Raw genomic sequence first — 12,940 nt, 5'->3', positions numbered from 1 at the left:
GAAAGGTCTATGGAGGGTCAGTATGCCCTTATTAGCGGGAGGAAGAGAGAGAGAGAGAGTGAGAGTGAGAGTGAAGGATGGAGCTCTCACCTGTAGGAGGGGCTCATGAGTATGCCCTTATCAGCAAGAGGAAGAGTGAGAGAGAGAGAGAGTGAGGAAAGGAGGTGAGTCAGATTAAACCCATAACGCATTTTCTTATTCATTGTGGTGACTATTTGGTGATTTTACACAGCTTCAGAAACTTATATGGGGGGATTAAAATAGTGAAGTCTGTGGCCATTAACCTTCTGACCTCCATAGACCCTTTCTAATGCCAATAAAATCGTCAAATGGTACCCAAAACTCAAGGTAAAAAAATGCGTCTCGGTACTGAAGGAGTTAATGGCCAGAGTAGATATAGCAAGCAGAATGAATAGTGAAGCAGATAGAAATAGCAAGCAGATAGAAATAGCAAGCAGAATGAATAGGGAAGCGGACAAGTATAGTAAGCAGAATGAATAGGGAAGCAGACAAATATAGGAAGCAGAATGAATGTTATAGCTGTTTTCACCTCTATAACAAGTCATCTCCTTTCTACAAATATAATGCAAGTGTTTTCCTTCATTAACTCAGCAAATAATGATCTTTTTAATGGAATAATGAATCTGTGTCAATAAATATAATGGCTTAATCTTCCTGATGGATTTGTTTTATCTTTTTTTTTTTTCTTTCAACAAAATTATTTCCAGCAAGGTAACAAATCCATCTTTGAAACTCTCTCTCTCTCTCTCTCTCTCTCTCTCTCTCTCTCTCTCTCTCTCTCTCTCTCTCTCTCTCTCTCATTCATAACCCCAAGGAACTACGCACATAACCTAACGTAATTGATTTTAACGGGGTAACAAATCAACTTTTAACACACACACACACACACACACACACGTTAGAGCGCTGGCTTCACAAGCCAGAGGACCGGGGCTCGATTCCCCGGCCGGGTGGAGATATTTGGGTGTGTCTCCTTTCACGTGTAGCCCCTGTTCACTGTTCACTGTTCACTGTTCACTGTTCAGTGTTCACCTAGCAGTGAGTAGGTACGGGATGTAAATCGAGGAGTTGTGACCTTGTTGTCCCGGTGTGTGGTGTGTGCCTGGTCTCAGGCCTATCCCAAGATCGGAAATAATGAGCTCTGAGCTCGTTCCGTAGGGTAACGTCTGGCTGTCTCGTCAGAGACTGCACCACATCAAACAGTGAAACACACACACACTCCTAATTTCTTCCCTTTTTATTTTATTATATTTCTTCTTTGAAAATATATCTCCTCCTCCTCCTCTTCCTCTTCTCTTCCTCCTCCTCCTCCTCCTCCTCCTCCTCCTCCTCCTCCTCCTCCTCCTCCTCCTCCTCCTCCTTCTAACACTCTCCATTCACACACAGGTCTACGTGGAGATAGTTAATGTGAATGACCATATACCGTTAAACTCGTGGCCTCTTCTCTTCCTCCTCCTCCTCCTCCTCCTCCTTCTAACACTCTCCATTCGCACACAGGTCTACGTGGAGATAGTCGATGTGAATGACCACGTACCGCTGAGCTCGTGGCCCGTGTACTGGCCCATCGTGGCGGAGAACGCTGAGCCAGGCACGATGGTGGTGACAGTGAACGCCTCGGATCCTGACCCTGGCGCCAACATCACCTACGCCATCACCGCCGGGAACCCTCAGTCACTCTTCTCCATCGATGACAAGACGGGTGAGTGCTTTGGTGGTGGTGTTGTTGTTTTGTTGTTGTTGTTCTTGTTGTTCTTGTTGTTCTTCTTCTTTTGTTTCTCTTCTTCTTTCTTCTTTTTTTCTTCTTCGTCATCTTCTTCTTCTTCTTCTTCTTCTTCTTCTTCTTCTTCTTCTTCTTCTTCTTCTTCTTCTTCTTCTTCTTCTTCTTCTTCTTCTTCTTCTTCTTCTTCTTCTTCTTCTTCTTCTTCTTCTTCTTCTCTCTCTCTCTCTCTCTCTCTCTCTCTCTCTCTCTCTCTCTCTCTCTCTCTCTCTCTCTCTCTCTCTCTCTCTCTCTCTCTCTCTCTTCTTCTTCTTCTTCTTCTTCTTCTTCTTCTTCTTCTTCTTCTTCTTCTCTCTCTCTCTCTCTCTCTCTCTCTCTCTCTCTCTCTCTCTCTCTCTCTCTCTCTCTCTCTCTCTCTCTCTCTCTCTCTCTCTCTGGCGGTGACATTTTCATAATCATTCTCCCAGATCATTTATTTTGATTCGGTGACCCACACATTGGAAAGTAATTAGTACTGAGAGAGAGAGAGAGAGAGAGAGAGAGAGAGAGAGAGAGTAGCAGACTTCTTTTTCTCGCTTTTTTATTCATTTCTTTACATTTCCATTAGTTTTTTCTCTACTTTAACATGTGTGAGCTCAAATTCTCTGTCTTTTCAAATGTCTGTGGACTTTCCCTACATATTCATCCACATAAACCTTTCTGAACCCTCCACAGGCGAGATTAAAACCCCAACTAGGCTTCTGGACAGGGAGAAGCAAGCGGATTAGAACAATAAACTCTTCCTAAACCTCCACAAGCGAAATCAGAACCCTAAACCCTTTCTAAACCCTCCACAGACGAGATTAGAACCACCACAAAGCGTCTGGACAGAGATAAACAAGCGGAACAGTAAATTATAGCATATTTTTCATTTAAACCCTTCCTAAACCCTCCACAAGCGAAATCAGAACCCTAAACCCTTCCTAAATCCTCCATAAGTGAAATTAGAACCCCCAGAAGGCGTCAGGACAGAGATAAACAAGCAGAACATCGTAAATTATAATATATGTGACTTTAAGTGGTTTTCCTTGCATTTTCTTCCACAAAAACCCGAGTTTAGAGTCGTAAGGTGTATTTTCTCATTTAAACCCTTCCTAAACCCTCCAGAAATGAAATCAGAACCCTAAACCCTTTCTAAAAACCCTCCACAGGCGAGATTAGAACCACCACAAGGCGTCTGGACCGAGAGAAACAGGCGGAACTAATTTATAGTATATTTTTCCTTTAAACCCTTCCTAAACCCTCCACAAGCGACATTAGAACAATAAACCCTTCCTAAACCATCAAAAAGTGAAGTCAGAACCCTAAACCCTTTCTAAAACCCTCCACAGGCGAGATTAGAACCACCACAAGGCGTCTGGACCGAGAGAAACAGGCGGAACAGTAATTTATAGTATATTTTTCATTTAAACCCTTCCTAAACCCTCCACAAGCGACATTAGAACAATAAACCCTTCCTAAACCCTCCAGAAATGAAATCAGAACCCTAAACCCTTTCTAAAACCCTCCACAGGCGAGATTAGAACCACCACAAGGCGTCTGGACCGAGAGAAACAGGCGGAACAGTAATTTATAGTATATTTTCATTTAAACCCTTCCTAAACCCTCCACAAGCGACATTAGAACAATAAACCCTTCCTAAACCCTCCAGAAATGAAATCAGAACCCTAAACCCTTTCTAAAACCCTCCACAGGCGAGATTAGAACCACCACAAGGCGTCTGGACATAGATAAACAAACGGAACATACTAATATATACCATTTCCTTTAAACCCTTCCTAAACCCTCCACAAGCGAAATCAGAACTCTAAACCGTCCATAAATTAAATCAGAACCCTAAACCCTTTCTAAAACCCCTCCACAGGCGAGATTAGAACCACCACAAGGCGTCTGGACCGAGAGAAACAGGCGGAACAGTAATTTATAGTATATTTTTCCTTTAAACCCTTCCTAAACCCTCCACAAGCGAAATCAGAACCCTAAACCCTCCAGAAATTAAATCAGAACCCTAAACCCTTTCTAAAACCCTCCACAGGCGAGATTAGAACCACCACAAGGTGTCTGGACCGAGAGAAGCAGGCGGAACAGTAATTTATAGTATATTTTTCCTTTAAACCCTTCCTAAACCCTCCACAAGCGAAATCAGAACCCTAAACCCTTTCTAAAACCCTCCACAGGCGAGATTAGAACCACCACAAGGCGTCTGGACCGAGAGAAGCAGGCGGAACACATGCTGGAGGTGACGGTGGCGGACGGAGAGCAAGGAGACCCAACCACCTTGTCCTCCACTACGTATATCATCGTGAAGGTCCAGGATGAGAACGATCACGCCCCGAAGTTCCTAGAGAGGCTGTACAAGTTCTTCGTGCCCGTTGTGCCTCATAGGGAGAGTCCTGCGGAGGGGGAGTACGTGGAGGACATGCCAATTGGACAGGTAAGGAGTGAAAGGTAGCCAGTCTGTGTGTGTATGTGTGTGTGTGTGTGTGTGTGTGTGTGTTTGGGAGTTTAGGTAGCGTGTGTTTGTTTTTGTGGGTTTTTTGTGGGTTTTGTGGGTGTTTTGTGGGTGTTTTGTGGGTTTTGTGTGTGTTTGTTTGTTTGTGGGTGTTTGAGGTTCTTGTGTATGTGTTTGTGTGTATTTATTCGATGGGGGAATAGGTACTACTGTGTTGAAACTACTACTACTACTACTACTACTACTACTACTACTACTACTACTACTTGCACTTGTGGGATTATTAATACTAACACCCAAATTAACATGCACATACTACCACCACTACCACCATCACTACTACTACTACTACTACTACTACTACTACTACTACTACTACTACTACTACTACTACTACTACTACCACCATAGCACTTTTTTGCACTTATAATGGTGAAGGGTCAGAGAATGTATTAGAAATGAGAATGAAAAAAAATAATAATAGATAGAATAAAATAAAAGGTTTTGTAAATTTTGACATTAATATTTTTTTGACAATTATAGAATTTTTTTTTTTTTTTTTTATTGATTGTCTCAAATATTGTTTTGTTTATTTACTTGTTTTTTTTTATCAGTTAAGTTTTTTTACGTTTAATTATCAACGACTTTTTTTTAAACATGTAATTGTCACTCAAAAAAATTTAATGCTTATGGAAGAGCACGATCAAGATTTTTTTCATTATTTTTCATGTATTTATCTTATTCATCTATTTATTTATTTTATTTTACTTATCTTATTTATATAGATATTTATTTATTTATTATTATTTTTTCTATTTTTTTATTTTTCTATTTATTTTTTTTTTTATTTTTTATTTATTTATTTTTTTTTTCAAGTTATTAAACCTGACTTAAACATTTCTTGCCTCCTGTGTCATGTCAATAATATTTCTCTTGCACATAGAAACTAAAATAACTAGTGAAATTATTGGAGCCTTTTAAAACCTCTATGAAACTTTTTGGAAACTTTTAAAACCTCTATGAAACTTTTTGGAAACTTTTAAAACCTCTATGAAACTTTTTGGAAACTTTTAAAACCTCTATGAAACTTTTTGGAAACTTTTAAAACCTCTATGAAACTTTTTAGAAACTTTTAAGAAATCTATATGAAACTTTTTGGAAACTTAAAACCTCTGTGAAATTTTTTGGAAACTTTTAAAACCTCTGTGAAATTTTTAGAAACTTTAAGAAATCTATATGAAACTTTTTGGAAACTTTTAAAATCTCTGAAAATTTTGGAAACTCATAAAATTAATATGAAACATTTTTTGCCAACTTTTTTTAGATTTTTCTGATTTTGAATTGAATAATGTCACTTTTTTGTGGGATATTTATTAATTATTTATTTTTTTACATTTTTATTTATTTATTTATATATTTCTTTTCTTTTCTTTTCTTTTATTTTATTTTATATTTTATTTTTTGTGATATACTAATGTTTTGGAGTGTGTGTATGTGTGTGTTTGTTTGTACATGTGTGGGGATTAACATAGAATTTTTTCCCTGTTGTATTTTTGTATCCTCTTGTTTGTATGCATGACAAAATACAACATCAAAATACACTCAAAAGTCCAAAGCAACAAGAACACAGTGTTGTCACTTGTGTTGTATTAATGACACTGTAATCTGGTACTGAACAACACAACAACACAAGGGTGAGCTGAGGAAGCCTTTAGGCCTACCTGTGGCACTCCCTGTGTCACATAGACCTACATTTTTTCCACCTGTCATCCTCCATCCACACATTTGTTCTTTAACCCCTTCAGTACCAGGACATGTCTCCATATTCACTCTGGTGACTATTTGGTGATTCTATACAGCTTCACAAACTCATGTGTGGGGTTAGAATAGTGAAGACTGTGGCCATTAATCCTCTGACCTCCATAAACCCTTGCTAATGTTAATAAAATGGTCTAATCCACATTTTCATATTCATTCTGGTTACTATTCTTATTTATACAGCTTCAGAAACTCATATGTGGGATTAAAATAGTGAAGACTGGCCATTAATCCTCTGACCTCCATAGACTCTTCCTGATATCAATAAAATGGTTTAATCCATGTTTTCATATTCACTCTGCTTACTATTTGGTGATTCTATACAGATTCACAAACTTATGTGGGGATTGAAATAGTGAAGACTGTGGCCATTAATCTGACCCCCATAGACCCTTCCTAATGTCAATAGAATTATCTAATCATACTTGAAACCCATGGTAAAAATGCATCCCAGTACTGTAAGGGGTTACATCCACAAACTCAATTTTTATGGTTTGTTGGCACATCTCTCAAACCAAACCACACCAGCTAAACCTTCACAAACTCAAATTTTCTTAGCTTCACTTTCCACACCTCTTACATACCAGGCTAGACTCCCCACTCAAACCACACCCAAACTTGCACAAACTCAATTTTTTAGTGGTATTCCTCACATTCCTTACACCAAACCACACCATATCACCTTTAGTCTTCCAACACATCTCTCATACCAGGCTACACTCACCCAAACCACACTCAAGCCCCACCAACACAAGAGTCACACTTACCAACCCAAAACAAACACACTGACTCATGCATACAAGCCAGAAGGGACCCTGTACTGTTAACTGTGACCACCAACCTTGCTTTTTGCTTGCTCCATGACCTAACCAACTAATCGCTAATCCCACGGCTGTCTAGAACACCTCCTCTCTTGTCGCTGAGCACCTCCTCCCCTACAAGCCCCAGGAGGAGGAGGAGGAGGAGGCGCAGGAAGAAGGCTCAGGTTGGGGTGCTGAGGAGCCTAAGAGAGTAAGGCTGCAGGCTGAGGATGTGTTGGAGGATCAGCGTTTTCTAGAGCAAGAGCAGGATTATGTGCCTATCTGTAGGGTAAGGTGTCTTGTGGCCCGCTGGCTAGGCAGGGCTTAGGATATGTCTCTCTGTCTGCCTGTCTGTCTGTCTGCCTGCCTGCCTGTCTGTCTGTCTGTCTGTATGTCTAGTCTGTTGGGTGTTTTTCTTGTATATATAAGCTTTTTCTTTTTTTTTCTATTTTTTGGCATTTAATGAAGTTTTTTTTTTATTCCTGTGCTTTTAGGAATCTTATTTATTGTAATTTATTATTTTTTACTATCAATTTTGAAGTCTCATGAATACAAGAAGAATAAGTTACAGGTAGCTCTTGATTTACGCGTTTTTGTTAATACGCGACCAAAAAAATATTATAATGAATTAAATTTGCGCTATCGGTTTGCTTCTACACAATTTGGACCACATCCCGCATCCCCCTATTATCTATTGTTTCTTATGATAATTACAAGTTTGTTTTACGCCAATTTTGAAATACGCGATGCCTCTTGGAACGCATCTGTCGTGTTAATCGAGAGTTACCTATATCAAGTTATTTTACCTTTTTGGATGTTTAAAGGCCTATAGCACAATTTTTGGGGAATTTTCAAGCGAATTTAATGTTTTACGGTGATCGGTCGTTATAAATCACCAACGCTTTATCAATTATTTCAGTAGTTAGAGGTTTCAGGACATTTTTTCCTGTTTTCTGGCTAACTCCTCTCTTATCTTTACAGTTAAAATGGACCTTATATTTCATTTTATTGCCCTTGATAAACATCCCTCTTGCATAGAAAATAAGTTATCAAGTTATTTTACCTTTTTGGATGTTTAAGGAGCTATAGCACATTTTTGGGGAATTTTCAAGCAAATTTAACGTTCTAGTGTGGTCGGTCCTTATAAATCACCAACACTTTATCAACAACTTGGAAGCATTTTGTAGCTCTGAGAGGGTTTGTTTACACTTTATCAACAACTTGGAAGTGTATTATAGCTCTGAGAGGATTTGTTTACACTTTATCAACAACTTGGAAGCATTTTATATCTCTGAGAGGGTTTGTTTTGGTTCTGCGTGGCATTTAAAGACAGGTTATTTCATTCTTCAGGTTGCTGTGCGCATGATTTTAAGTTTTCTATCTTTATTCAGTAGTAATGTTGTCATTTTTTATTGTTATTATTTTTAAAGACAAGTTATTTCTTTCTACAGGTTGTTATGCACTTAATTTTAACTGTTTTCCATCTTCATTCAATAGCAGTGTCGTTGGTTTTTATTGTTATTGTTGTCATTATCATTTTATAAGTGTAAACATAATGGAGTATAATGGAGCTGTTTTAACCCTTTGCAGGCTTAACCCCTTCAATACTGAGACATTTTTTACCTTGAAATTCGTGTATGATTAGACTCTTTTATTGACATTAGGAACAGTCTATGAAGATCAAAAGATTAATGGCCAGAGTCTTCACTATTTTAATTCCCTCATAAGTTTCTCAAGCTGTACAGAATCGCTAAATAGCAAGTAGAATGAATATACAAATGCGTCATGGTACTGAAGGGGTCAATCAAACACAGACTTTTTGTATTTTTATAAGCTGTCATTCTTGTAAGCTCACGTCATCTTCAGCTTGTGTAAATGTAAGCTGTCTTTCAGTACATTTATCCCTTTTCTTTTGGCTCACTCCCTTGGACCTGCATGGGGACTGGCAACTAAGTGGGGCCCTTTTTTGTTTTTTTTTTTTTTTTTTTTTGTTTAGCTCTCAAACTCTTGGCCAGTGTTCATTGGTTACATGTCTAGGAAAAAAGAAAAGAAAAGAAAAAAAAATGTCATCCAAATTCTGTATATCTTTATAGCACACTTTACCTGCTAAGAACACACCCCTTCCCCCCTCCCCACTCCCTCCTACCCCCCTCACACCCAACTACACACACCTGCCGACACTCGTTAACACAGCGGCTCCCCGACAGGTGATAGCGATTGACGAGGACGAGGAGGACAACGGCAGCCTGACCTACAGCATCGAGGACACACGCTGGACTGATCTCTTCCGCATCAACCCAAACACTGGCATCATCTCTGCCAAGCCCGGCCTAGACCCCAAGGAGGACTACGAGTTTAGGGTACCTGTTATTCATTTATTCATTTATTCATATATTTTTCATGCAGTAAGTAGTACCTCTTATTTATTTATTTATTTATTTATTTATTTATTTATTTATATATTTCATTTTCGATACAGTAAGGGCCATTTACCCCAAAGGTCTATGAATTTAAGGCACCTGTTACATATTTATTTATTTATTTATTTCATCTTTATTTTTCATACAGTAAGGACCATTTATTTGAATTTATTAGCTAAAGGAGATTCCCTGTTTGAAAAGGTCATGTGTCACTAAGAGCCATCAAAAACACCTTTAAAGACACATAATTTTAACTAGAATCTTTTGAAAGCAGTGTTCTCTCAGTTAATGATGCATAAACATTATTAATCTGTCACTAGAACCATAAGAACACCTTCAAACACACACCACATCAACTAGAACCTTTTAAAAATCATGTATCATCACTCCATAGAACCATAGAACCATTTCACATTTATTACCACTCAATCTTTCTCTTTCTTTCAAACAGTGCAGGCAAATTTGATACTAGAACCATAAAAACACCATTAAAAACACACACATCAACTAGAACCTTTTAAAAACATGTATAATTGCACCATAGAACCACAGAACTATAGAAACATTATACATTTCCTTACCACATAACCCTTTCTCTCTCTGCAGGTTCAGGCAATCGACGCAGGCCGGCCCCCTAAGTCGAGCGAGTGCCTGGTAGTAATCAACCTCGTGGCAGTACAGATGACGTCCCCCTCCCAGCCTGCCCTCACCCCCCCCGAGGCTGCGGTCACTGTGCTGGAGAGCGATCCTGTCGGTCACCACGTCGCGCTGATTGAAGCCAGCGACGCGGATGATGACCAGCTCTGGTTTGACATTATTGGTGAGTCTTGGTGTTTATTGGTGATTGGTGAGGTTCATTTTTGGGGTGTTTTTTGTGCGATTTTGTCTTATTTTTATATATTTATTTTATTTATTTATTATTATTATTTTTATTATTATTTATTTTATTTTATTTATTTATTTATTTATTTATTTTTTTTTTTTTGTGTGCAGAATTGGTGAGATTAATTTAGCTGTGTTCTTGTCATTGTCTGATTTTTTTTTTATTTATTTTTTTTTATTTATTTATTTATTTTATTTATGTATTTATTTTGTATTGAACTGGTAAATTTTTCTGGTATTTTTTTCTTTTCTTTTCTTGGTTTTGTTTGAAATTTTAGTGAGTTTGTGGTGGACTGGTGATTGAGATTATTTGGGTGTGTTTGGGTGTTTTTTTGTCAGTTTGTTTGGTGTTTACGATGGATTGGTGATGAAGTTGTTTGGGTGTGTTTTTGTTGTTTTTGGTGAGTTTGTGGCGGAATTCATGAGTGTTTGGGTGTGTTTGTGTATTTTTGTTGTTTTTTTGGTGTTTGGGGTGGATTAACGAACTTTATGCATGTTTTTTCTTGTTTTTTTTTAAGTCTCTAATGAAATGGCGATGAAATTAGTGAGGTAATCTGAATATACACTTACATCACTCAACAAAACACCAAAACACACCCTGGAACTACCCAAACACCACACAACACCCCCTAACACCCCCAAAACACCACCTAACCTAACCAAACCCCCCCAAACTCTCCCGGACAGATGGTGACGCAGAGAACATGTTTACCATTGGACGGGACACAGGGAGCGTGATGGTGGCAAGGACCCTGGATGCAGAGATGAAGGCTCTCTACAACCTCACTGTTTCTGTGACTGACGGGGTCCATGCTGTCTCCACTCAGGTCAGAGGAAGGAGGGTGTATGGGTCTGTGCTGGTTTAAGAGAGAGAGAGAGAAAGGGACATGTTTTGAGGGTACTTTAAAATTGTTTGGTATATTTTGAGGATATTTTAGGACAGTTTGGCATGTTTTTAGGATATTTTAAAATAGTTTGGTATATTTTGAGGATATTTTAAGACATTTTGGCATATTTTGAGGGTCTTTTAAGATAGTTTGGCATGTTTTTAGTGTATTTTATGATAGTTTGGCATGTTTTGAGGGTATTTTAAAATAGTTTGGCATATTTTGAGGGATGTTTTGAGGGTATTTTAAGATAGTTTGGCATGTTTTGAGGGTATTTTAAGTTAGTTTGGCATATTTTGAGGACATTTAAGGCAGTTTTTTTATAAGCCTTTGTTATGTTAAGCTTTTTCTGTTTTGTTTTTCTTTTTTCTTTTTTTTTCTTTTATTCCTTCTTTGTATTTATTGCTATTTCTTTTATTTTTTATTTATTCATTATTTTTTTATTACTTTTTATTTTTTTATTATTTTCTGTTGGTTCAGGCATTTTTATTTTATTTATTTATTTGTTTATTTATATATATTTTTTTTTTGTGTGTCTTTTTAGCCTCTTAGTATTTTTCCCCACTTCTCTTATTGTTTCCTTCTTCCACCACCATTACAACACCACCTTCACACCCACAGCTGGTGGTGCGCGTGCTGGACGTAAATGACAACCGGCCGGCCTTCTCGCAGCCAACATATGAGGTGGAGGTAGGGGAGAACACCGCCCCAGGCACCACCATCTTCACCCTCACCGCCTCAGATCCTGACTCGGACAAGTACCTCAGTTTCACGCTGGTCAACACCGCTCACGTCTCCTCCGCCGCCAAGTTCCGAGTCAGCTCCATCAGCGGTGACATCGTGCTGCTCCAGGCGCTCGATAGGTGAGATTTGACGTCTTTATTTGTGTGTGTTTTGGTCTATTTTTGTGATTATGTGTAGCCTTTGAGAAGTTATGGAAAATGCACACACACACACACACACACACACACACACACACACACACACACACACACACACACACACACACACACACACACACACAGAGAGAGAGAGAGAGGGGATCTGATACAAGTTTATAAATTGATTAACGGAATGGATGAAGTGGATAATGAGAAACTGGTCCTGAGAGAAGAATATGACATTAGAAGCACAAGATCGCATAGTGAGAAACTAAGTAAGGGACGGTGTCTGAGAGATGTTAAAAAATTTAGTTTCCCGCAAAGATGTGTTGAGACTTGGAACAGTTTGAGTGAGGAAATGGTGTCAGCAAAGAGTGTACATAGTTTTAAAGAAAAATTGGATAAGTGTAGATATGGAGACGGGACCACACGAGCATAAAGCCCAGGCCCTGTAAAACTACAACTAGGTAAATACACACACACACACACACACATTTCTGTCAACACCCACAAGAACACAAACAAAACTTCCCTTTTAGAACCACAAGAACCCCTCGATATTCACATCAACACCTCAACTATCACAAAAACCATCATTCTCCTTCCATCGAACCAAATACCCCATCAGAAAAACATGCAGAGAACCACAGGCGTCTAAACACATCCTATTTTTCACCCCAAACAGAGAAGTACAGGAGCAACACACCCTGACAGTGGGGGTGAAGGATCGCATCACCCCCACCAAGAGTGTGTACGCACGTGTCATCATCACCGTGCGAGATTACAATGACCACGCACCGCAGTTCCTGGCCAACCAATACAACGGGACAGTGACGGAGACAGCTGCTATTGGGACGTCTGTGGTGGAGGTGGTGGCGGTGGACCGGGACAGTGGTGCTAATGGGCATATCATGTACTCCATTATCTCAGGTATGGGGTGTGTTTGTGATGTTGTGTGGGTGTGTTTGTGTGTTTTGTGGTGTTGTGTGGGTGTTGGTGTGTTTTTGTAGTGTTTTGTGGGTG

General features: G+C 38.9%; 1 protein-coding gene across 1 annotated transcript in view; it reads left to right on the top strand.

Annotated features, from left to right (window-relative positions):
* LOC123513731 (fat-like cadherin-related tumor suppressor homolog) overlaps positions 1-12,940 on the top strand; it is a 102,575-nt gene that overhangs the window by 49,222 nt on the left and 40,413 nt on the right. The window contains 8 exon segments of the mRNA XM_045271122.1: positions 1,519-1,720; positions 3,955-4,211; positions 6,948-7,136; positions 9,055-9,207; positions 9,874-10,087; positions 10,837-10,976; positions 11,658-11,899; positions 12,603-12,847. Coding sequence (XP_045127057.1) covers positions 1,519-1,720; positions 3,955-4,211; positions 6,948-7,136; positions 9,055-9,207; positions 9,874-10,087; positions 10,837-10,976; positions 11,658-11,899; positions 12,603-12,847 — 1,642 coding nt within the window.

This window comes from Portunus trituberculatus, chromosome 36, assembly GCF_017591435.1.
Source record: "Portunus trituberculatus isolate SZX2019 chromosome 36, ASM1759143v1, whole genome shotgun sequence".
Lineage (NCBI taxonomy): Eukaryota > Metazoa > Arthropoda > Malacostraca > Decapoda > Portunidae > Portunus > Portunus trituberculatus.
The sequence above is the reverse complement of the archived record's forward strand: the minus strand, read 5'-3'. Positions and strand labels throughout refer to the sequence as shown.